This window comes from Ursus americanus, chromosome 29, assembly GCF_024610735.1.
Source record: "Ursus americanus isolate L20-20 chromosome 29, mUrsAme1.1.p, whole genome shotgun sequence".
NCBI classification, from domain to species: Eukaryota; Metazoa; Chordata; class Mammalia; order Carnivora; family Ursidae; genus Ursus; species Ursus americanus.
The window spans coordinates 1,958,770-1,986,163 of NC_142155.1; the positions used below are offsets into that span (position 1 = coordinate 1,958,770).

The 27,394-nt window shown below is 37.8% G+C and overlaps 1 protein-coding gene across 1 annotated transcript in view; it reads left to right on the forward strand.

Moving 5' to 3' along the window:
• ME1 (malic enzyme 1) overlaps positions 1 to 27,394 on the forward strand; it is a 176,501-nt gene that overhangs the window by 38,595 nt on the left and 110,512 nt on the right. The window contains exon 4 of the mRNA XM_045804466.2: positions 25,961 to 26,036. Coding sequence (XP_045660422.1) covers positions 25,961 to 26,036 — 76 coding nt within the window. The remainder of the gene's footprint in view (positions 1 to 25,960; positions 26,037 to 27,394) is intronic.

A 27,394-nucleotide genomic window follows, 5' to 3' on the forward strand; every position in this document is an offset into this window, starting at 1 on the left:
TAATGTTGACATTTTCTTAGTTGAAGTAATTACATCCTTCTGATCTAATCTTTTCTGTAGTTTTTTTCAGACTATTTGTTTTTCTGTATATTCTTTTAAACTCTTGTATTTTTATTTATTTTTTAAACTTGGTTACAGTTTAGCTAGTAGAGACATTATTAGGAAGAATTTTCTTTAAGGCGATGTTTCTACTTGCCCTGCTGGCTCCTTCTGCCCAAATCAGTAGTTGAAGAGAAATCGCCCAGTTAGAGTTTGCTTGTATTACCCTTTCCAAAATTTCCTGTGTGCCTCTAAGTTATGCTTCTGAAATTTGAAGATTTGTTTTCATCAGTTTTCTTAACAAAATAATCTATAATTATCATCTAAGAATTCGTTTATATACCTTTAAAAATGTTGGCTATTGTATGCCTAGGTAATTTCGTAGTATAAAATAAAAGTATTTAGGGGCGCCTGGGTGGTGCAGTCAGCTAAGAATACAACACTTGGTTTTGGCTCAGGTCCTGATCTCAGGGTTGTGAGATCCAGCCCCACATCTGGCTTCGTGCTCAATGCGGAGTCTGCTTGGGATTCTCTCTCCCTTTCCCTCTGCCCCTTACATTCGTGCTCTCTTTCTCTCTCTCAAATAAATCAATCTTTAAAAAAATGTATATAAGTGTTTAAAGGCATAATTGAAATAATAAAATAGTATATATACTATTTTATATCCACAGTAGTAAAATTTATGAAATATTTGGTAGAATTCCAAATTATTTAATTATCTATGAAAGTTATTGAATTTTACTTTTTTTTTAAGCAAAGAAATTTCTCATTTACCAATATAAGTCCTAGTCTTGATATGATTGTCTCATGGCTGAATGAATGACATTCATAATAATTTGGAGGCTATCATATTTTACAAAAATAATGTTACCTTGTGAAGTAAAACATTTTCACTATGAAATGAGGTAATTTATTTTAAAAGTTGTAAATGTTGTAAGTATATTATTTCCCTCATGGAAGAAGTTAATTTTTATTGACAATGTGCCAAATAAATGCCATCTGTCTGTTGAAATCAGTGTTACCTTAGGATTCTTTCCAGTATTTTCTACCATGGAAAGTACTTTGGATTTTAACTATCAGAACAACATCTTTTAATTTCTACTTAATTGGTATGCTCATACTAATTTTAAAGTTTTTAGCTTACCTAAAATTATTTTTATGTACATTTTCATTTCATGTTTATTTGACAACAATGGTTGAGTAGTGGTATATAGAGGTAGTCATTAACGTCTGGTAATTGCTGATTTTTTCAGTCCACTCATTTCGTAACTGAAAACAATCATTCCAAGGAAACTCAGTGATTACCCCCGTTGTAAGTACCAGAGCTGGGACTTAAATTTATGTTTTCTACCATTTAGACGTCTGTATTAGAGCTCTCCAGAGGAAGCGGATCAGTTGTGTGTATGTGTGTGAATGTGTGTGTAGAGATTTATGTAAAGAATTGGCTCACACAATTGTGGGGGCTGGCAAGTCCAAAATCTGCAGGGTAGGCTGACAGACTGGAGCCCCAGGGAAGAGTCGATGCTGCAGTCAAATCCAAAAGTAGTCTGCTGGAAGAATGCCCTCTTCCTTGGGAGGAGTCAGCCTTTTTTCTGATAAAGCCTTCAACTGATAGGGTGAGGCCTGTCCACGTTATGGAGGGTAATCTGCTTTACTCAAAGTCTACTGACTTAATTGTTAATCTCACTTAAAAATTACCTTCATACGGGGTGCCTGGGTGGCTTGGTTGGTTGGGCATCTGCCTTTAGCTTGGGTTGTGATCTCAGGGTCCTGGGATTGAGCCCCGCGTCAGGCTTCTGGGAGGAGTCTGCTTGTCCCTCTCTCCCTGCCCCCACTCATGTTCTGTCTCTGTGTCTCTCTCTCTCTCAAATAAATGTTTAAAAAAAATTACCTTCATACATACACACACACGCACACACACACACACACACACACACATACAAATTACCTTCACAGAAGTATGTAGAGTAGTGTTTGACCAGATATCTGGATACCATGCTTAAAAGTGACACAGAAGATTAACGATCACATCCCTCCCAGACCAATGTTGGGTCTTTTTATCTCAGATTGATTATGTTTTTATACCTTGGGTCTGAGCTGTTCAGAGAAGCTGCACTCTTATCATGTAGTTTCTTAGACTTTTCCTCATTGACTAATATATGTTGTGATTTTCAAAAGCTAAAATTATGTATTATGTTTGTTAATTCAGATTATTCTCCCAAATACTGTAGTGTTTACATGCAAAGAATTACATATCTTGCTTTCTAGAAGAGTTTAATCCTGATAGATATTTCATATGAATATTGTTGAAATATGGTTTTTCTTTAAAAAGTTTCTACCATTAATTTCTTTAATGACAGTAATTTAAAATTTAAACCTCATTTTAGAAATTGCCAAATAACATGTTGATCACTCAATTCTTCCAAAAGATTCTTGCTATGTTTTCTTCCCCAACTCTGCCACCTTTTCAAAATCTTTTTGCTGATACTCTGTGCTTGTTATTTCTTCTCTCCTTCCTTTCTTTGACAGAAATGTAGTGAGTGTGCACTGCATGCCAGACACTTTACTAATGGGAGGACAGGTAAATAAAAGACATATTTCCTGTCTTTGTGAAACTTACAGGTAATATTCAAGTGAACAAAGAAATGCCTGCGCACAGCTTGTGTTAAGGGTACGAACAGAAGGCGGTGATAGAGAGTAACAGGGAATTTCCTTTCATGGTGTATTCAGGAATGTGTCTGCAGAGACAGTATGTAAGCTGACACCTGGAGGGTAAGGAGTTGGCTTGTGAAAACCAGGGGGAAACAAGCGTTTGAGGCTGAGGAAGTAGCATATTCAAAAGGTCCGAAAGTGAAGAGGGTGGTTGGACATGAGGTTCGAATAGGGCAGGAGACCCGTGCAGGGCCTCATGGGGCATGGCAGAGTTCACGGTTACTCTTCATCCATTTGGGAGGCCATTGAAGTATTTGCAGCAGAGGAATGATAGCATTCTGTTAAAGTTTTAAAAGATTATCCTGGCTGCTGTGTGGATAAATGGTTAGAAATGAGGGGCTAGAATGGAAATAGGAAGACCAGTAAGAAGACTGTTGTGATACTGGCTCTCTTTCCATCAGTCCTCATCGCTTTGAACGGACTTGATCCTCTTCGGACATGGACCCCTAGTCCTGCAGTGATGGCTGTAAGTAGGTGAGGTGATGTCCATATATAACACATAGCGTGCTTAACGGACCCTAAAAATATCAGCAGGAGATAAGAAGATCTGCCGTACATAAGAATTTCTCAAGGGTGTGGGCTTAGTACAGTTTAGTTTATTTACTACCCAAGTCAGTACTCTTAGGATCTTGTCCTTTGTCCACTGTCCGCTGCACAAATCCCTCCTGAACCAACCCTTTTCTTTTTCCTCAAGGAAGAATAATTAGTATTTTATGCTGCCATAAAATACTATTCATTTCATTTCTGTGCACCTATTTTTTAAATTAAAATATTATTAATGTGGGGGTGGAGCTCTGTAACTCTGCCTGCGCGGTTCAGTCTCTGCTGGCCCTTCTACTCCACGGAGTTTAACTCCAGCTGTGTTCTTGCCTCATCTCACGCTTGCAGTTCTAAGAATGTAAACACTCTGCAGCTTTCCCCTCCTTATCTCATATATTCTTTCCCATGTCCCCTATGAATTCATTGGCTTAACATTTTATTTCCATGATCTAAACCTAACACATTTCCCCTCTTTCATACGCTTCCTTCTTCATCTGTACAGCTAAGTACGGTGATCCATTCCGCCCACTAAAATGTCAGTGCGCTCTAACGTTCCTTCTTGGCCCTGTTACTCCTTAGCTTAACATCCCAGTCCCTGGGTTTCTTAACACTGTAAGTTGCAACACCACCCAGTCAGTCACCTAATCCAGACACCTTGGAGATGGTCAGGAGTTTTCCCCCTCCTTGCCCTTTCTAAGACTTGCCAGTTTTACCCAGTTATCCGCTGAATCTCTCTCATCCGTTCAGTCCTGTTGCCACTCCCTTAGATTGGCCCTTCTCATTTCAAAAGAGTGAGTTTTCAAAAAGATGTCTAAGTATATCACTTCCTGACTAAACTCATTGAATGACTCCCCATTTTCAGCAGCATAAAATCCAGGCTCCTTAGCATGGCTTTCAAGGGTTTTTGTGATCTGGCTCCTTTGCTTACCTCTCTGTCTTCATCGTTACCTCTTTCCTGCTCTTCACACAGCTCCCACCTCGAGTCAAGTATCTCTCAAGCCCATGGGTGGGTGCTTTCACACTGACATATAGAACTGACTCTCTTCTCTTTATCTGTCTCGTGACCATTTTTTTCTTAAGGGTAGCAACTATACCCTTTACTTCTATTCCAGAACCTAGTAGAACTTAGCACGGTCTTTGTTGAGTGCATAAATGGGCAAGAGAGTGAATAAATATATCCAGCCTATAGTATGGTTTGGACCTGAAGAAGCTTGGTGTAAATGTCTTTATTGCTTCTTATTAACTGTGTGATCTTGGGTCTGTATCATAAACTCCCTAATCTGTAGTTTCCTCATTTGTAAAATGAATATTGTGATTATATTTAAATAAGATCTTTTTAAAACCTATTTTGACAGGAAGTGTATAGCAGAAATTAAATACTGATTTATCTGAAGTTCAGATGTGCCTACAGTTCTCAAGTATCTTTTGAGGCAAAAATTTCTAAGTATTGAAACTTAGTTTAACACTGACTACAGTAGCTATAATTGGAATATAACTAGTTATGTTATAAAATGTATTTAGATAAATGTAAGAATAGAAAAGTATGGGTATCATGTGAATCATCAACCCAAATTAATTTTAGGATCAGAAGATTTCAAAAAAACTATATGCAAATACAAGTTATGTATTATAAATAATGAAGATATTTCTAAGACACTAGCAAATAAAGACTTATAAAAAATTACCAAGAAATGTTTTTATGAGTATTCAGAGCACAAAGGAAGTTTGTATGTTATTCAGCCTCGTGATTAGTATATTACATTAGGTATTCCCAAAGAAATACAAATATTTCTGAAAACAGATGGAAAGTGTTAAGTCTAAGCAATAATTGAAAGTATATAAAATTTCTCAAGGAAGTCCTCACCCAGAAAAAATCTATTTAATATTGGGGAGTTCTATTTTTTAAACTTAAGGTGAGCTCACTTAATTTTTCCAGTAAGATGCATGAGATACTGATGTCACATACTTCTTTTTGCAAAGATTATTTCTCTACCAAATTTAGCTTCTAATTCATTATTTTGCAGTTATAAGACATTCCTAACATGTGACTGTTTTAAGTCTTGGATGTGGCAATGTGGTTTCTTTTTCTTTTATTACTCTCCATTATTTCTCATGTAGCAAATAGAGCACAAAGTTTACTAAATAGTGTGAAATGTTGTACTAATAAAATTCATTTTATTAGTAACATAAGTAAGGAAGTAACTTGAATACGGTGTTTATATTAAAGTATGTAATTCACTAATATGAGCAATACCAGAGTATATATATAGAACAGCTTTCTTCTTTTATTTGGAATGAGATACATTCCCCTAAAAATAAAAAAATACAAAACAATCTCAGAGGACAATCTTTTTCACTCCTTACCCAGAGAAAACCACCAGTGACTATGGTGGGAAGAATTCTTGTGGTTGGAAAACAGATGAATAAGTTGTTGGAAGTTTTAAGCTACTTAAAAGAATCTCTCTCTTTTTTTTTTTTTAAAGATTTTATTTATGTATTTGAGAGAGAGAGAGATAGTGACAGAGAGCACAAGTGGGGAGGGGAGGGAGGAGCAGACTCCCTGCTGAGCAGGAAGCACAACGTGGGGCTCGATCCCAGGACCCTGGGATCATGACCTGAGCCAAAGGCAGACGCTTAACAACTGAGCCACCCAGATGACCCCCTCCCCAAGAAACTTTTTATATGAAGGATTTCCGTTGTCCAAGTGTCAGCTAACTGCCACCTGGAGTTTGTATAAAACCTTCCCCCTACTTGTATGTCCCCAATCAGTAGATAAATAATTACCAGGTAGAGAATATACTTCCTGGTTTGATATTTTAATAATACAGCAAACTATTCCCAGTGAAGTATATTTTTGATTTATTCAACCTGATTTGAAAGCATAAAACTTAACATTATATTCTGTTTTTATTAGGGTCCATATGAGAAAGAAATGCCAAATAGAGAGGCTTCTTCTATATCTTTTTAGTGAAACTTCTGATGGAAACAATGTCTAATATATTGTTCAATGTCTTTATATAAAGACCATTTGATAAATTCCTCTTAAAATTGAAGAAATGCTTTTTTCCCCTTCCCAGGTTCTATGTTATACTTCCTTTAATTAGACTTGAGAACTAATTCACCCTTGGGCTTTGGCTATATTTTGCACTCAATTGCAGTAGGTTTTTTTAGACCATTTTCTTTTTCCTGTCTCCCCTCCCCCTCATTATATTCTCTTTAATGAGTATGTCTTGCAAACCCAGGTTTTAGACTGTCATTAGCCCCCAGGTTCCTCCAAGGCTAAGTGAAAAGCCCATGTCCTCTATTAAACATTTTCTTTTAAAGGGCATCTTATTAGGATTTCACATCTTCTGTCTCCTCCAGGGTGGGTGCTTTCCTGCAGCTCAGAGAAAACAGACTAAAGCTCGCCAGTCTTCTGGCTCTCTCTGCTCACTGTGACTTTTCTACAAGGAGTTCATGGTTTTCCTGAATCTATAACTTGTGTTGGTTACTGCCTCAAACCTTTGTTAACTTAGTGAAAACATTGACCAATTTGTTGTTTCTGTTTTCTGTTAGTTTAAAATGAAAAACAAAAGACCAGAAATGAAAACCATCATTCTAGCCCTTGTTTTAATGTGGTCTAAGCACCAGTCCCTTTGTTTTCCCAGCTATGAACGTGTAACATAGTTAATTAGCAAGGTCTTGAGAGAGCCTGATGGCTGAGATCCCAAAGGTTTCCTACATTTTCCTTTAGAATAATTCTTCATCAACCTTTTGCCTCTCCCTTTTAAACTAATTTGTTATATATTTGGGAGCTTAAAAGATTAAATTCTTTTGATGACCAGTATCCTGCCAAATAGTATAAATTTTAAAATTCTAATAACAGTACTCTCATGCTTGAGAGTAACTGTGGTAATTTCCCCAATGCCAAAGGATTTTCTTTCCTTTTCTGAAGAGGCATGCTTGATAGAAACTTAATTTTTGGGGGCGCCTGGGTGGCACAGCGGTTAAGCGTCTGCCTTCGGCTCAGGGCGTGATCCCGGCGTTCTGGGATCGAGCCCCACATCAGGCTCCTCCGCTATGAGCCTGCTTCTTCCTCTCCCACTCCCCCTGCTTGTGTTCCCTCTCTCGCTGGCTGTCTCTCTCTCTGTCGAATAAATAAATAAAAAAATCTTTAAAAAAAAAAAAAAGAAACTTAATTTTTTTCTTGATACTTGAGATCATATTATAAATGGGCCAGTATAGAACTACACCATTGGGAGGGTTCTGCCGCTATTCACAATGTATGGGAAACACAAATCCTTAATAAGAACAATCTAGAAACAGTAAAAAATGACTTTCAAAATTCATACGTTTCATCTTAAAAACAGTGAAAACTCTATTTCTTGGATTCTCAATCATTGCTAATCCCTATCGAAGTACATTTTCTTGTTTGCCACTCAACTGATTTAAGAATTTTGCTCAATTCTGTGACTGGTCATATTCAGGAATAAATGTTACTTAACATTGAACTTTTAGGGAACTAAGGTGGAATCTCTGTCAACATCAGTGAAAATTCAGTAGCATTGAATTAGTGTGCGTCAGTGATCATCTTACTATTTTGCTCGCAAACCTCTTAGAATTTTGAAAAATTTTACCCTTGCCCTTCTAAATTTGACGTCTAAAAACTTACATCATTACTTTGAATAGTTGCAAGGAGTGTAGTTTCTAGCATATCTCGATTATTGACATATAAAAATAAAACTTATTTTTCATTTAAATATATCCAAAGAAATACAGTCTCATATATTCCATTATCTATTTAAAATATATAAAAACAAATGCTTTTTTAACAGAAATATTATAATATTCATTTATCTTCTTGGATTTATATTTTCATTCCACTCCTATTGATGATAATATCCTTATCTAATACATTTTAATGCTTGAAAGTCTTTTATTGATCAAGCATTATACTTCTGTGCAACAAAACTGTGTGTATGAAGTGACATTAATGTTTTTATTCTCTGTAATTAAGGTTCCAAGTTTGAAAATTTGTTAAGATTATTACTGGCATACAGGTGATCTAACAGTAGATATGTATATTCAATTTTGGTTATTAACATAGAAACAGTTTTGTTGGAAATATATCATTTAATGAAATGGGGATTTTTTTCCCCTCTTGATTTGTGTATATCTAGTCATATGTTAGTTATGGGTAGAAGATGATTCCTCAGATTGGTTTTATTCCTATTTCTTATACTTACACATGTATGTGCTGGAAAACCTTATTCATAAAAATAAATAAATGGGACTGGAGAGCATTTTGTTATAGCAATATCACTTAATTTGTTGAACTCTTTCCAAATTATGTACCAAAAATCATATAGAGATATAACATGAGCACTTATTTTGAATGACTCACCAAATGACAACTCAATTACTTCCTCCTTCAAAAATATTGAAAACAAAGAATCAGAAACCACCTGAATTGCAAAATGCTTTGTTACCCAGTTGTTCAGAGTCACAATTATTTAAATTTCTGAGAAATATCCCAGAGACTTTACCAAGATTTATTATATATATTATGTATTATATATTACCAAATAGCCGCTAATATCTGTTACTCTTTACTTGTCAGCATTTTGAGTATATCATTCTATATACCTGATATACTCAGAAAGTGTTGGGAAAATTGAAACATTAATTTCAATACATCTTTTACAGTACAGACTTTTTATTTATCTTACGCATTTGTCACAACCTGGAAGTTGCAGATTTAGCTCATTCACATAGAGTTCTTGCCGTATACCATTATTGGCCTGAATAGTCCTTTTTTTATCAAGTCTTTCAGCCAAAGGCTTGCCAGTTCAAAGCATGTGGTAATATTTATTTTTTTGAATATTATAAAAAGCATTGAGAAATAATTTATAGATGGTTGATTAATGAAAGTCCTTATGTCAAGGTTAAAATTGTGCAGATAATTAAATTGACTTACCCATTTAAAAAATAAACTATAAAATAAGATCCTGGTATCTCATTCATTTATTATACAGCAATATAATATATACCTGAAATTATAAGTTTTTATGAAGTAAGGAGTGTGAAAGAAAGCATGATATTACTTGGGTAAGAATGTATGTATGCATGTATTACATTCTGGTGTTGGGCTTTTAGAAATAATTAGGTAAGAAATATATGTAAATAATAAATAAACCCATTAATTTTGTCAGACATAATGATCAAACTTTCCAATGTTTAATGAAAGATAAGAATACATATTGCTAAAAGTGAATCGATTTGGTGGGTAATAATTTTACCCTTGGGACAAAGATGTAGATAATATCTATTTTATAAAATGCAATAATAGGATTGACTGTAATAGGTATAAATAGATTATAAATTTGATAACATTATATAATACCTTATTAAAAGATACCTGGGATATCCAGAAATATTTAGTAATTTGGGAAAGTATTCAGTGTATACTTAAAACAATCATTATCAATAACCATTTACTGCTTCCAGCTGTTTGAAGATTTCTTTCTTTCTAGTAGACATTTCCTAACTATTGGGAGTAACTGAAAAGGTATGCTTCTCGTTAAATATACGAGGGGAAGAAAATGCACTTCCAGCGTGTGGTTCTTTTGCCTTTTGCTGGTGTCTTCCTCAAGACTGAGGCCAGCTCCCACTGATTCACTCTATGCCCTGTCTGAATTACAAGCCAAAATACCCTCATTCTAGGGCCACACTTTACTTGTAAGAGGATTATGTGAAAGACAGGGCAAGGGCAGCCTCATCAAATCTGATAAAATCCCCAAAGTTTTCCACCTTGGGACAGTGCATTTGGGTAAAATTCGGGATAGGTAATCTGATGTCTTTATTTTATAAAATAGAAGATCTGGTGTAAAAGGGGAGAAAAAGTAGATAATCTGCGTGAGGGGATTAGTCTTTGGAGAACCATACCAGGTCATAGTAGATCAATTTTAGGAAACAGAGAAGTAGAAGGTAAATATCTGGAAGTTGATTCCCTTAAAACTATTCGTGTATTTGTACTCCTTTTACAAATACTTCTCAGCCACATCTGTCAGTCTTACGGCTTTCAGAGCAAGTGTTCTAGGAGACCAGAAATGGAGTTGCTAGTTTGTTTCCTTTCTCCTTCCTTCCTTCCTTCCTTCCTTCCTTCCTTCCTTCCTTCCTTCTTTCCTTCTTTCCTTCTTTCCTTCCTTTCTTCCTTCCAAGATTTTATTTATTTGAGAGAGAGAGTTGCTAGCTTCTTAAGAATTGGTTAGAAATTAGCACAGTGTCTTTTCTGCCATGTTCTGTTGGTCAGAGAAGAATCAAGGAGGGGACATAGACCCCACTTTTCTATGGGAGGAATGTCAGAGCATCTGCGGTCAACTTGAATCTGCTTCAGCTGCTATGTTCCAAACAATCTGTTAGGTCACTGTAGTAAAATCATGCATAAAACGGACCTGACAGTTTGTCTGATGAAGCATATGGTCTCGTGGAGGAGAGAAACCCTAAACAAGCAATTATAACACCGTGTGACAAGCACTGTGATAGGGGAGTACAAGGCACTAGGGTGTCTGAGGAGGGGTCCCTAACCCAGATAGAACGGGATTTGAGGCACAACTCCCAAAGGAAGTAAACCGAGAACTCTCTTATGTTGAGTTAATGCTGTTTAATTTTGTCCTTTAATTTTCTGGAAGTCTTACTGAGTGGTGATAATACAGCTTTGGCTTTTTGAAAGCATATTTCTCACTTAAAGGAAAGCAGTGACAGATTTCCAGTGATAGTATAAATTGGAATTTGTGGAAGGATGGTCTAAATCTGAGGGAAAATGGGCATTGGTTCTTGGTTCTTGGAGTAAGATTGGGGAGAACCAGTTTCTTAGGCCCCAGCAGTGGCAACCTCGCCTGGAAAATTCTTTGGAAAAGTGGCCTCATATTAAAGGAATTTACTTGAACTGTATTTGGCAGTATACCAAGTCTGCCCATGTGGCTTGTATTTTTCTGTTGATGAATTTTCTTTCTCTGAAAAGGAGAGAAAAAAAAAAAAAAGACTACCTAGGGACAATGCCTATATACAGCAGTATTTTTCTTTTAGGTTAATAAAGACCTATCCTTGAAATTCTCAGCATATGCGTATAGGTCTCTCAGTTTTCTTTAATATTAAAAAGGAAATGAGACTAATCGGTTAAATGCTTTGATCACTAATTTTGGGTTTAGATAAAATAGTCTTCAGGAGTACTTCCAAAGAAAGTAAAGATTAGCAAAAAGAAAGGCTTCTGGATAAAGGCCCAGAGTTAAGGCTGTGGGATTTACTTTATTAGCTATTTGAAAGGAACCCCAAAACAAAGCTTCAGCTAAGAAGTTGCTGCTATCCAAGAATGCTGTTTATCAGAGAAATGAGAATGAAAGAATTAAACTTTAGTCCATTTATAGCAACAACAGTATGATTAATAGAGGTTGTTACATTAATGTAAAGATTCCCTAAAGATTTTGGACATGGGATCATGAGCTCAAGTGGGTAAATTTCATGTAAACCCTGGGGCAAATCTTAATGGTCTGAATAAAGTGTTATATGTGTAGAAGTAGTTGAATTCTCCCGTCTCCTTGTTTTCATTGCTGCTACTTGTAAAGCTTGTCCTTGATGCTTTGACTTCTTGCATGGAATCGGTGGCGTGACTGATGTGCAGGCCATCATCGAGTGTCTCTCTAATTTCCGTTCTTGGATCCCACTGCTAGAGTCAGTTTATACTGGCCTTGGATAGGACTCTCATTCCATAGACATCAAGTAACTGGAGGATTTTTTTTTTTTTTGAAGGATTTTTTTTCCCTTGCATTGCCAATAAATGTTTGATAGGATATATGTATTTTCCCTTAAAAGTGAGAAGAAAAGTGCTTTTTCCCCTTTACTTCTTTGCTATTATTTATAATTTGGGAAGGATACTTGAGATACCAGCCTAGATGTGAGACTAGGTAATTATTCTATTCTGATAGAATTTGCTAATTCAGACAGGGTAAGTAAGATGGATGCTTGGCAGGTAATTGGTGACAATGCAGTTGTTTTTGTGTATAGGAGTTTACCATCCTATGGTCTTTTCTCCATGTTTCTCTGTCCTCATTTTAACTTCTCCTTCTTAGCTCTGGGTATTTTTAATTTTCCTTATTATAATGTCATATTCAAAGAATTTTAGTCCGTCCAGCAGGTATTTCTGGTGTCTTTGTTACCGCTGTCTCTACTACAAGGGAGTTTAGAAGAAGCAAGTGTCACCTAAGGGACTGAACACAAGGTAGGTTAGCGTGACTGGTTTTGTGCCTTGCAGGGTTAAATTGTAAAATTTGTTGTGCCTTTTCTGCTCATCATATAGTATCTTGGAATGATAGTAGGGCAGACTGAGAAAAACCTGGCTATATTAGCTACTTTATTTCCTTAACTTCCAATATCACAGAAAACCCTTAACACTTCTACAATCTTCCTAAACTTACCCCCTTGAATATTGAAGAGCTTCTACAAATGCAAGCACGAATGACTTGTGTTTTATCTAAGTTTTTATTCTTTTTTTTAAGATTCGTTTATTTATTTGAGAGAGAGAGAGAGTGCACACAAGTGGGGGAAAGGACAGAGGAAGAGAGTATCTAAGCAGAGTCCACCTCAGGAGCCATGAGATCAGGACCTGAGATGAAACCAAGAGTTGGATGCATAACTGACTGAGCCACCCAGGCACCCCACCTAAGTTTTTATTCTTGACTGAGGTTTTAAAAATAATGCCTTTTACACTTTTTGTAATAATCCTATAAATATTTAAAAACTTACATTTTTCCTTTATGTCTCCTCTACTGCATCCTTTTAAAACTCATCCTTTAATGGTTTCCCTTTAAAACATTGAATTCTCTTTGCTGTTCTTTGAAGACCCTTTAAAAAATTACCTATGATCAGTTTAAATCTTACTGCACCAAAGTTGATTTGATTGAGAATATATAGGACTTTGATTGAATAACTGCCAAGCTTTGACCTGAGAAAGAGCATATTCCTTCTTCTAATGTAACTTAGAGTAAAATCCATCGTGTGTGCAGTACTGGGAATATGAACTCCAGCACCTGGGACATCTTGGGGCCCATCTTAGAAATCTCCCCACCACACTGATTTTCCCTCCTCAGGAGGACTAAGACTAGAAATAGAACTTTAAGCATTGTCTACAGTAAAAGAAATTCATAAGATTATCATTGCAGAGCAAAATCAACTAGTTACACCGAGCAAAATATCACTCATGTTAGTAATATTAGGATGTTATGTGATAATAAGAAAGAAAAACCTTACTTTTGGAAGTAGGGGGCTAAAGGAAATGGGAAATCTACCTTTCTCTTCTGGCCTCAATTAAGAAGTTTCTTTACTTCTGTAATAGAATTGGTATTCAGTCCCAAGGATGTCACCACCCATTGCTCCCCAACACCTTCTACTGGGTCCTCTCCATCGATAGGCTCTGCCTTATCATAGCTTTATTTCGGAGTTATCCAGAAGAAAGCCTGATCACTTTTTACTTTTCTTGTAAAGCTAGCGTGATCTTGTAATTCGTGATTCTTCCTTAGATCTAATGGCTCTGGTTCCCTCATTATTTCTCAAGTCCTTTGCTGTCATTAAGATCTTTTGCTCCTGTATTAACAGAGATCTCACAGTGCTGATCTCTCAACCTCTGGGTGTTCCATGTCCTAGAGTTGGGCATTGCTATACTTTCCCGGGGACTTTTCCCCTAAATTTTGAGTTCTTCTATCTGTTTCTTTGGTTTTGTCATTTTCAGAAGACCCCCCAAAGTATATACATTGACCACATAGTTCCTGAGTGTTCTGCATTCCAGTTTTTGTTTGGTTGGTTGGTTGGTTTCTTTTGCTGTAGTGCTTTACCCACTACTGGGTCAGCTAGTGCCATAATCACATCTGAATGACCTTCTTTCCTCCTCACCTATCTATAAACTCCCTATATTCTTCTTTTCTTTCTGTAAGAAAAGCAGAATTCCTGATTTAAAGAGTTCATGATCTGGTAGGATAGACATATATGAAAGTGAAAAACTATATGACAAATATGATAAATGTTATAATACAGAAAAACAGCAAGGTTCTGTGGGATTGCAGAGAGATTCCAACTCAGCTTGAATGTGGGTCAGGAAATAGTTCCAAGAGGAGGTAACACTTGAACTGCCTCTGATAAGCACTTAGGAGCTCGCCTGGCCATGAGGAGGAACTGGAGGTATTGGAGGGATGCCTAAATGAATCCCTAAAAGATCATCCAGAGTAGGAAACTAGATGGTTCTCAGGCTGAATTAGTTGATCAAATGCCAAAAGCAAGGATGGGACCAAAAAGGGAGATAGATCAGATATTCAGCTGAAGAAGCTGAGACAAAGGGGACTTCAAAAATTACTCCAAGGGTGGGAACAAAGCAGTCCCTAGGCCTTCACTGGGCATTAGAGTGAAAGTGAAGGGGACTAAGTGGCCAAAGGGTGACAGCATGAGGGTAAACTAGACCAGAGGACAGGGATATTGACACTCTATTCACCAGTGAATGATGGAAGGAGGTTTATCAGGGTGGATAGCTAGGAGCTGAAAGTCTCTTTCCTCAGAGTTGAGGGAAAAAAGTGTGCTAATCTGATGATAGTGTAGAGGGGTGGGAATGGGCAAGGAGAAATATGAAGTAGATTTAGTGGGTGATCTAAGAATGGCCAGTAGGTGATACTTAAGAAAGTCATGTTGAGTTTTGAGGACCTGGCTGACACTGGAGAGACTGTGAGGTTTTTTGTTTTTTAAAATTTTTTTTAATCTTCAAATTCCAGTATAGTTGACATACAGTGTTGTATTAGTTTCAGGTGCACAATATAGTGATTCAACAATTCTATACATACCCATTGCTTACCATGATTAAGTATATACTCTTAATCCTCATCACCCATTCACCCATTGCCCCGCCCACCTCCCCTCTGGTAACCATCAGTTTGTTCTCTATAGTTAAGGGTCTGTCTCTTGGTTTGTCTCTCTCTCATTTTTTCCCTTTGTTCATTTGTTTTCTTCTTAAATTCCACATATGAGTGAAATCATATAGTATTGGTCTTTGTCTGGCTTATTTCACTTAGCATTATACTCTCTAGCTCCATCCATGTCATTGCAAATGACAAGATGTCATTCTTCTTTATGGCTGAATAGTATTCGGTTGTATATGTACCACATCCTTTTTATCTATATCGATGGGAGACCATGAGGTTTTAATGGATCTAACACAACTGAATGAATGGCCTTTTCTTTTTTTTTTTTTTTTTAAGATTTTATTTATTTATTCATGAGAGACAAAGAGGCAGAGGCAGAGGGAGAAGCAGGCTCCCTGCAGAGCAGGGAGCCCATTGTGGGGCCCGATCCCAGAGCCCTGGGATATCATGACCTAAGCCAAAGGCAGACACTCAACCAGCTGAGCCACCCAGGCACCTTGAATGGCCTTTTTAAGCATCATTCTCCAGTAGGGCCTGAGGAAAAGAGAAGGTAAATGGATTGATTTAGATTTGGAAGTTTTCAGAAAGGGTGTGGTGGAAAGAGAAGGCAGCAAGGGAGTTAAGAATAGTTGGCAAAATGAGAAAATTCAGCTAAATAGAGAAGGAAATTCAGTCAGGATTGACTGATAATTTGAAGAGGGAAAAAAAAGCAGGTGTCAAAAGACAGACATTAATGAGGTCAAAGTGTAGTTATAGAAGAAGTGTGATATTTGGAAAACTTTGAGGTGGGATTTTAGATCCTCCTATCACGGAGTATATGGAAAGTGATGAGGCAGGACTTCGTATGCTTAAAAGAAATGTAAGAAATCTGAAAGGAGAAAAATCACTTGTTTCACTGTATATAAATGGGAAACAACAACAAACAAAAGTGAAAGATAAAAAAATTAGGAAAATAATTTCCACAAGTATGATGAGCCAAGTACATGGAAATATTTCCAAGATAAAAATCCTTAATCCATAAAGGTGTGCTTGAGGTTGGTATTCTTCTAGCAGCAGAGGATAATCATAGCTTCTTTTCTACACATCCGGTACCATTTTCTCATGTTCTGAGAGGTGACAGCAGCAGCACCCTCCCTCTGCTTCACGGGGCTTCCGTCTCCAAGGAAAAGGGTGGGGGGGACCCAGCCTGGAGTGTTGGAGCTTGGGCAGGGTTAAGAGCACGCACATAGAAGGGCCACCTGACTCAGGGTGTGAGAGCCACACAAGGTGAAGGGAGGGTCCTTGTAGGATGGTCCAGTGCTGGGTGTCAGAGCCCCAGTGGCTGGAGAGTGCACCTGTGTAGGAAGGCTGCCTACTTCAGAGATCAGAGCCTTAGTGAAGTGAGCAGGGTATCTGCACAGGGAGGGGACAAGATTGGTTTCATACAAGAGGACTGGTCAAATAAGTAAATTCATTAAGCATAATGGGAGCTGGGTTTCTCACTATAAGAGAAAGTTATGATAAGTGTGAAAACTAAAGGAAGATCACTAGAATGAACCTTCTGGTGTTGAATTGGAATTAAGGGTATTAGTGTAAACATATGGTTTTCGGTATAGAGATAAGATGGATAGCTATAGAAATATATATGTGTGTATATGAATGTATATACACACATGCACACACATATGTGTATAAAGTATGTGTGTATAAACATATATTCTATTTCCGTCCATTGAGTTGCCCTGGGAGCCGCAATACCCCAGTATCAGTGAACGCACCTGGCACTCAAATCTAGGTTATTTGCATCAAAAGGGACCAGAGCTCCTTAGAAAAACTGCTGATCCCAGGCTGCACCAGGATAAGTAAAAGATGAGCTTGGAACATCTTGTACCAGTTAAGTAAGCAAGTGCTCAAAGAGTAAGGGGGATGTGTCAAGAGGACACAGCAGCCAGCTTGAAGGGGTTCCTGTTGGCCACATTTTGGACATTTTGAGCATCAAATAAATATTTGCTATGGATTAAAACCAATTGAATAAAATAATAAAGAGGAGGCCACACTGATAGGAATAAATACATGAATAAATTGAAAGTTGGATAGAGAAACAGGGACTTTTGAAGCATCATCCCATAAAATGCTTGTTAATTACAAAGGGAAAAAAGAGTAGCTTTGTGGTGAAGAAGCCTAGAACACACCACCTTAATCAGGTGATCAGAGTGAACGTCAGCAATAATGGGACAAACCAGGAACACTGCCACCTGATAGGGCGCGATGAGGGGAAGCCAGTATCTCTTCTGTGAGATTCCTGCAGTGAATGTATAATCTGAATCTAGGCGTGAGAAGACACCACACAAATCCAAATTGAGGGACATTCTACAAAGTACCGACTTGTAACTTTTAAAGTATTAAGGTCCTGAAAGTCATGGAAAAACTGAGGAAATATTCCACATAGAAGAGGACCAAGTAAACATGACAACTAAACACAACATAGGATTTTGAGCTGGACTTCTGTTATGCAGGACACTACTGAGACAAATGGTATAATGTGAATGGTGTCTGAGAGTCAGATGCTAGTGATGTATCAGTATTAATTTTCTGATTCTAATTATGTAGGAGAATGTTTTGTTTGTAGGAAATGCACTAAATTGTTAGTGATGAGACATCATGTTGGCTACTTGACTCTCAAGTAGTTCAGGAGAAAACAGTTCTTCTTACTGTACTTAGAAGAATTTGGGGCACCTATGTGGCTCAGTTGTTTAAGAGTCCGACTTTTGATTTCTGCTCAGGTCATGATCTCAGGGTAGTGGGATCAAGCCCTGCGTTGGGCTCTGCACTGAGCATGGAGCCTACTTAAGATTCTGTCTCTCCCCCTTTGCCCCTCCCCCACTTGCAAGTCTCAAAAAAAATACACACACACACACACACTTAGAAGAATTCTTCTAAGCATTTACTGCAGGAAGATAATATTGATCCATGCCTTCTTAACACTGTCCTTTCTTCGTTGACTTCCCTTGGCTTTAGAAACGCTGCTTGTCCTGTTGGATCATTTTCTTTCTCTCATTCTTTCTTTCTCTTTCTTTCTTCCTTTCTTTCCTCCCCCCCCTCCCTCCCTCCCTCCCTTCTTCCTTCCTTCCTTCCTTCCTTCCTCCCTCCCTCCCTCCCTCCCTCCCTCCCTCCCTTCTTCCTTCCTCCCTCCCTCCCTTCTTCCTTCCTCCCTCCCTCCCTCCCTCCCTCCCTTCTTCCTTCCTTCCTTCCTTCCTTCCTTCCTTCCTTCCTTCCTCCCTCCCTCCCTCCCTCCCTGCCTCCCTCCCTTCTTCCTTCCTTCCTTCCTTCCTTCCTTCCTTCCTTCCTTCCTTCCTCCCTCCCTCCCTCCCTCCCTCCCTCCCTTCTTCCTTCCTTCCTTCCTTCCTTCCTTCCTTCCTTCCTTCCTTCCTGGACACTGTTTGTAATGCTTTCCCCTTGGCCTTCACTTCTTTCTCCTCTGGTAGCCTGTTCTACTCCTTCAGCTGTTAGGCATATGCCTCCTAACTCTGCATCTTTATCCCGGGTATCTCCTGATTAGACCTACATATTACCTTAACGTAGCTTTTTTTTTTAGCACTTCTTTCCCCAACAGCTCAGATCTGCTGATATAACTCAACTTTGGGCTGACTCCCAGGACTCACTAATGCATACTCACATTTTGTGAAACATATGGGGTCTAATTTCAAAAGATCGCAAAACGAGTTTCTGTATGGAAGGGAGGATTCTTACAGAAAATTGTAGAGTGGTTGCCTCCTTCACTGGGTAAGGAACAGGGTTATGAACTAATTTCCAGACGAAAATACAAGTCTAGTTATAATAGAAGGTTGCATGGTGGACAATTAATTCTATTTGGATATGAAATAAACTTCATTAGGTATGTTATCTGAGACAACATGAAGAAGTAATATTATCTCATCTTATAAATCTGACAGTGCAATGTATACAGTGTTAGAGGTTATGAGAAAAGTTTGAACTATGTACATGAGAAAATGATTCATATTTTTAAATTATCTTAGTTCTGACGTGAAACACAAAAGCATGAGTATTTTTAATTGGCATGTTTAATCTACATTGAATAAAAATTAAATATTCTAAACAAATTGACCAAAAAGAACATGGATGGAGAAAAAGTGTTTATTGAAATTCCATTCATTTAAAAATATCATTGATAAATAATCTTCTGGTCTAAAGTTTTCATTTTATAACTGTAACTATATGTATATGCTGAGGATTAATGTTTCATATTCGGCTCTATACCAGCAAGTATGAGTCATGTCCTGCTGACTTTTGGGTATCTCATTAGGTTTCTGATCAAGGGGACCATCCATGAAGTTTTGCAAATTATTCTCTCAAATTGCTTGACTTCTGTGGGACATCACAGATCCGTCATTTATTGAGCTCTCTCTGTAATAGTAAGCACTTTAGTGGCACCTGGGTGGCTCAGTCGGTTAAGTGTCCGACTCTTGATTTCAGCTCAGGTCATGATCTCAGTGTTGTGAGATTGGGCCGCTGGGCATGGAGCCTGCTTAAGATTCTCTTTCTCTCCCTCTGCCTCTGCCCCTCTCCCACCATCTCTGTCTCTCCCTCTCTAAAAAACAAAGACACTATTTCCTGAGACTAGTGTGTTTGAAAAACCTTGGCTAACTAACAAGTTCCCAAGAAATATTATTTAGTGGTATATTGCCAAGAACAGTTAAGATAATTCAACAAAATTGCCTTCTTTAAAAAGTCCAAATACATTTCATTTTAATTTTAGAATAATTTATTGAGTTCTTGTTGTTTGCATAGTTGGATATGATAGGGATCCAAAAAAAATATGTAACTTATACAGAGCTTATTATCATTTTGGAGAAACAAAATAAATTCATATAAAGAAAAACCCAGGAAAGGATATCATTTAGTGCCAACTTGATAAATTAATATTTTTGTTGAGCCAGAAAGTCATCAGTAATCTGCCTGTAGCACTTACTATCATAATATAATTTTTGGTTACTTAATAAGTCAGTGTAAGTCTGGGTTTATTTAATGTTTTCTGTACTTTTAAAAAATTTAATTATAGAAGCCTTATTTTTTCAGTACTAAAGTCAGCACGTATTGTTGGAACAAACTATGTACCAGCACAGTGACAGGCATTGGGTTACTTATGTGAGCAAAACAGAATCTTTACTTAAGGAACTTGTTGCATTGCATATGTATGTGTACTGGGAGGAGGGTGGCAAGGAGGAGATGGATGGTAAACATGTGAAAATTTAAGATCACTTCAGGTACTTGGGAGTATTGTGAAGATGATCAAAATGTTAGGGTAAAGGTACTTTAATTGCTGTTATCAGAAAAAAGAACTAAGTTCTGAAGAACTGAGCTGTGAGTTGGGGCCTGAATGATGAGAGGAGTTAACTAGTTGGCTAAATTTACAGTTTGGAACTCAAGGAAGTGGTCTAGGTTGAAGATAGAAGTTTGAGAGTCGTCATTATGCGCATGCTGTTTAAAGCCACGTCAAAAACAGTTGAGAAGTCAAGTAAGATGGGAGTTGAGAGTTGACCTTTGTCTTTAGCAGGTGTAAGTCATCAGTGACTTTAGTAAGAGTTGTTTCTGTGGAGCAGTGAGGGAGAAAAGCCTTATTAAGAGATTGAAGAGAGAATGGGAGGTAAGAGATAATAAGAGAACATAAGTCTTTGAGGGGTTTTGCTATGAAGAGAGAAAAGTAGGGGACGAAATCCAGTTTTTACAAAAGTTGGATAATATTAGGGCAGGTGGTTATGCCAATAAGAATAATCCAGTAGAGAAAGTGATATTATAGCAGAGAGATAGGTAATTGTAGGAGTGATACTTTTGAAAAGCCGACCTGGAATAAAATCTAGAGCACATGTGAAACGATGGGCTTGATAATAGGAAATTTCTTCCATTATGACATGAGGGAAGGAAGAAATGCAGAAGCAACACAATGGAGAAAAGGTCGTCTTTTCAATAAATGGTGCTGGAACAACTAGACATCCACATACGAAAAGATGAATCTAGGCAGACTTGATATCTCTCACAAAGATCAACTCAAAATGGATCTTAAACAGGTGCCTGGGTGGCTTTGTTGGTTAAGTGTCTCACTCTTGATTTCAGCTCAGGTCATGATCTCAGGGTTGTGAGATTGAACCCTGCATTGGGCTCCATGCTGGGTGTGGAACCTGCTTAATAATTTTCTCTCTCCCTCTCCCTTGTTGCCCCCCACTCCACTGCTCACACTCATGATCTCTCTCTCTCTCTCAAAAAAAAAAAAAAATCACAAACCTAAACATAAAATGTAAAACTTATAAAACTCCTAGAAGATAACAGAAGATAGTACAGGAGAAAATCTAGATGACCTTGAATATGGTGACAACTTTTTAGATACAGCAGCACATGCACAATTCATTGGAAGAAATATTGGATAAGCTGGACTTCTTTAAAATTAAAAATTTCTGCTTTATGAAAGATACTGTCGGGGTGCCTGGCTGGTTCATTTGGTAGAGCATGTGACTCTTAATCTTGGGACGTGAGTTCAAACCCCACACTGGGCATTGAACTTACTTTAAAAAAAAAAAAAAAAAAGACACTGTCATGAGAATGAAAAGAAGCCACACATTGGGAAAAAGTATTTGCGAAGCATGTATCTGATAAAGGACCATTATCTAAAATACACAAATAACTTAAAAATCAACAATAAGAAAACAACCCAATTTAAAAATGGGCTAAAGATCTTAACATACCTCACCAAAGAAGATTTATATTGATGGTAAATAAGCACGTGAAAGGATGTTCCACATTGTATGTCATCAGGGAAATGCAGACTAAAACAACAGCGAGATACCACTACACAGTTATTAGAATGACCAAAATCCAGAACCCTGACAACACCAAGTGTTTTTCAGGTTGTGGAGCAGTAGGAACTCATTCATTGCTGGTGGGAATGCAAAGTGATACAGCCACCTTGGAAGACAGTTGGGAATTCTTACAAAACTAAACCTACTCTTACCATAAATCCAGTAATTCCATTCCTGGTATTTACCCAAAGGAACCGAAAACTTATGTCCACGCCAAAAAACTGCATACAAATGTTTTTAACAGCTTTATCGTAATTGCCAAAACTTGGGAGCAACCGTGATATACTTCAGCAGGTGAATGGGTAAATAAACTGTAGTGTAGCTAGACAATGGATTATTACTCAGTGCTAAAGAAGAAATGAGCTATGAAGCCATGAAAAGACATGGAGGAACCTTAAATGCTTATTACTAAGTGAAAGAAGCCAATCTGAAAAGACTATAAACTGTATGATTCCAACTCTATGACATTTTAGACAAGGGAAAACTATGGAGACAGTAAAAAGATCAGTAGTTGCTATAGGGGTTTGAGAGGGAGGGACGAATAGGTAGCGCAGGGAGGACATTCGGAGCAGTGAAGCAACCGTGTATGATGCTGTAATTGTGGCTACATAGCACTGTAAATTTGTCCAGACCCCCAGAATGTGCACCACGAAGAGCGAACCCTAATATAGCTATGTGCGTTGGGTGATAATGATGTGTCCGTGCCCACGGTGGTGTGAGGTATGGTAATAATGGGGAAAGCTAGACCTGGTGGGGCCAGGAAGTTTATGAGAAATCTCTGAACCTTCTGCTCACTTTTGCTGTGCACCTAAAGCTGCTCTAAAAATACAATCTATTACAAAAGATGGGGGTGGGTTACTAGGGTTTACATTAGAAAGATGAGGTAGTTCTCACCCCGTTGCACCCTATTTCTGTTTGAAATTAAGGTTTGGTGATCAACTGAGCGTGAGACGGAGATGAGTGTAGGAGGTGAGGAGAAACGAGAAAGTGTGAAACGGCTTCTCAGAGACCGCTAAGTTGAAGTTGCTAGGAAACCATAGTGGTTAATTTTGCAAGAGAAGAATGCCAGTGTGGGGGTGCAGAGCTGGCTTAGTCGGAAACGTGTCCAGCTCTTGATATCATGAGTTCAAACTCCACCTTGGGTGTAGAGATTACTTAAATAAACTTAAAAAAACGAAGAGAGCCAATTTGAGATTTCTGGCCATAAATAGGACGTGAATCTTAACATCGTTTAATAATTTTTCTATGACAGTACTTTCACCAACCAGTAGCAGGTGGGATGTCTATTACCTATACTGTGGTCTTGAAATACCATTTTCTACTAAAAGAAACCAGGACTTCTTAGAGAAGTGGCTCATTTCAGGCCTGAGGCAAACATTTTTAAGACAACAAGGAACATTTTGTCGCAACAGAGAACAAAGAAGCTGTCAAAAACTGTAGTTATAGAATGTCTGGGTGGCTCAGTTGGTTAAGCGTCTGACGCTTGATCTCAGCTCAGGTCTTAATCTCAGGGTCATGAATTCAAGCCCTGTTTTGGGCAAACTATAGTCATGTCAAAAGGACTCTGAGGCCAACATGAAGAGTCTTCCACTGGCAAAGTATGGGACAATTAGAGTTTCAATAAAGAAAATAACTGCAGTGGATTAAAACACATCAAATATGTTTAAATCCATGAGTTCATTTTGATCTAAAACATAGACACGCACAACGCACGCACGCGCACACACACACACACACACACACTTTACTGGAGGCTCTTGAAGGATTCTAGCAAAGGAGCTCTTTTTTTTTTTGAATATTCATTTATTTTAGAGAGAGAGACAGCACACATGAGCAGGGGTAGGGGAGATGGAGAGAGAATCTCAAGCAGACTCCCTGCTAAATGTGGAGCCCGATTCGGGGCTCAGTCTCACCACCTTGAGATCACAACCTGAGCTGAAGTCAAGAGTCAGATGCTTAACCAACTGAGCCACCCAGGTGCCCTGCAAATGAGCTCTTTATTTCAAAAACTGGGAAAGTAAAGAGAAAGAATCCAACATTTGTGTCAGCTTTATCATCAGGTAACCAAACAATAGGTATGGTGAAATTTCTCTTTAAATAAGAGTTTCAGCAAATAAAGGAGAAATGATTGATAGAATATTCCATTTCGTAACCCCTAGTGAATTAATGATTTTAGATATTAAGCATTGCCAGTGTTAACATCACATAAAGGACTACAGGATATGTAACCAATGTGAGTTCACTCCTTGGTGAGTCAGAAACTGCACCCAGTTGAGTTGTCACACAAAATACTTTATTCGTGGCAAATAAGGAGATCACCGGGAATAGCTTCCAAAGTCATGATTCTCCCAAGCAAGGGTGGATGGATTCCTTTTATTTAGGGGTAGGGTGAACATTTAGATAGGGAAGCCTTGTTTTTGTAAGGTTGTGTATGTGCCATTAAGGAAACATGCCTATACACACATTGTATGTTATGTAAATGAGGCTTGCTCCCCTCCTTGGGTAGAGTTTTTAGTATTATAATGAGATAAAGGTATTAGTTGATCATTTTAGAGCTCACTCCATGGTCCATCTGTGCAGACCCAAGTCAGGGCTTAAGTCTGGCTGGTCTGGGCCAGCTGGAGGTCTTGCCAGGGCAGTCGCTGTGGCTCAAGGGGTGGTTTTGCTCTCTGTTTGCCTAAGAGACAAGCTGGAAAGATGAACTTCAGTAAAAATGTGGGACAAAGGCTGGTGAGTACAAGCAGGTGGGCAGTCAGTAAAAGTCAGGCCTTGGGGTCTAGCTGGTGACAGTACTGTGCATTTTCTGAAAACACCAGACCATGAAGTATCTTATAAAAAATGGATATAAATCTGATTAAGGCTTTAGATTCAATTACCAATTTCTCAAGAAGTAGGGAAGAAAGATTAATTTGTTAATGTATACCATAGGAATGTAATCAGCAAAATCCAGATTGTGGGTAATTTAGAAGACAAATTGTACTGTCTAGGGATGGCTTATCATTTGGAGGGTAGAGCTCTAATTTAAATGATACTGTGAAAGTCAGGACAGTTGTTACTCTTAAGAGCGAGTGGTTTTGATTGGGAGAAAGATGTGGAGGGCTTCTGGGATACTGACAAGACTTTCTGCTTAAGTGGGTATTCTGTACAAGGATGGTTGCCTTATAAAAATTCATTAAATTTGAGTTCCATTTAACAGTACTGAAGCAAAACTTTTAAATGAGATTAAAGCATTGAAATTTATTTTTAAGTTTAATTTTTAGTTCCTTTTTAGACTTTAGACTTTTAGACTTTTAGAGGAGCAGTGTTAAAGACTTCAGTTGAGTCTAAATAACAGAGTTGCAAACAGCAGCTAAGACCGCAAATCAAAGAATTATAACTTGGTTGTTCAAACTTAAAAAAAAAAAAAAGTGTGTTTCACACGAAAGGACTGCTTAGCATTGGTCAGTCACTTAATACAGGCTTTCATCTTCACACTGTGAATATGCAGTAAGTGGAGTATATACTGAAAATACCTGTTTACACGCTTCATGTTTTTCCAGGTGCTTTTACATATATTATTTAATAAAAAACTAAATGAATCTATGAGTGGAATTGATAATGCTACTTAAATTCTCTATATAAAAGAGTAAATGCTTCTTTAATTATAAAATATTTAAGAATATGTGATATAAAAATGAATCTACCTTTATTATAGATGTTAATACATTGTTTAAAGTAATTTCTCCCTTACTTATAAAATTCCTAGCTTTTATTTGTTTAAGGAAATAATTTTCCCTAGTTTGATAAAAATGGAGGTATATTCAACTGATTTAAAAAAATTTTTAAATGTTCTTGATATTTTGGCAAGTCTGAAGTAAATTAAAACTCCTTTTTTTCTGTCAGAGGTCTCTTCATTAGTATCCATGATCGAGGTCATATTGCTTCAGTTCTTAACGCGTGGCCCGAGGATGTCATCAAAGTAAGTCATCTAATTTTTCCACTACGGCAAATTTGTTCTTTTTCCTATTCCATAATATATTGATAATTTTTATGATATTAGATAGCATTTGATGTGGAAATGTTGGGGTTTGGAGCCAATGGCCAAGAAAAAATTCTTGAGACGGTTCTGGTGCTAAAAGCACAGGGACAGGAGCCGTGGGCAGAAAGATTGTGAGGAGCAATTGATTCTATACTGTGGAGTTGGGGGAGGTAAAGACAGGGAAGTTTCCAGAAGGATTTTCATATGCTAAAAAAGACTCGCAGGATCCTGGAGGCCTGGCTATCCTCAGGCCAAGGTGGTTTTTTTCCTCTAGCAAAGCATTAATATTAAGATTGGGAGTTCCTGGAGAAATGTCATACTCTGCCTGCCTCAAGTTTTTGTCAATGGGCTGCAAGTTATACGGACATTTAATTTTCTCTACACTTCTGTTTTGCCTTTGTTCTTCACATCAACAGTCACTATCTTTTCTAGTGAATGTCACCTAATTTATAGCTCTTCGAATTTGCATACTGGATTAGTTTTATTTTGGTACCGATTAGAGACTATGTTTCTTTATTATTTCTATCTGATTTCTTAATATTTCTTGACCCATTGTAAATGATGATAAATGTTGAATAAATGTTGAAGTTGTCTCTGAATTTCTTTAAGCAAAGTCCCTTTTCACATTTGTTGGGTTTAATCATCCACTAAGAGGAACACAGGTAGACAAAAAAAAAAAAAAATCCATTAATCCACCTCTTTTATCATTATGACCTTCAGTAGTTCATCTGACTCTCCTCTCAGTGACATAATGGAAAAAAATAAGAGTAGTATCCAACGTTTAGTCGCTTTCTGTGTGAGACACAACCTGGATTGACATTTGTAATTATCATGATAATTCAGTGAGGAAAGGAAGGGGGGCAGGCTACACAGTAGTGCTTGGTGGTGGTGGGAACTGAACACAGGCCGCAGGACCCCTTGCTCTTAAACATGGTCTCTACGGGGCCTTTCTTGTCTGAGGAAAGTGAGATGTACTTGTCACTTCCCTGGCTCTTTTTTTTTTTTTTTTCACTTTCTGTTAGGTGCCAAGCAACTTTGTGCCGTTGATATAGGAAAGACGTTAGAGTACGAAGCCGACGGCCAAGAAGGAATTCTTGAGACGTCTTTGGTGCAAAAAGGTGGTTTTATTAAAGCATGGGGACGGAACCCATGGGCAGAAAGAGCTGCCCTGGAGTCAAGAGGAGTGGCCCATTATATATCCTTAAGTTGGGAGGGGGTTAGGGATAGCAAAAGTCTCTAAGGAGTTTTAGAAGCAAGGTTTCCAGGACCTTGAGGGGCCTAGTTCTTGTTGGGAAAAG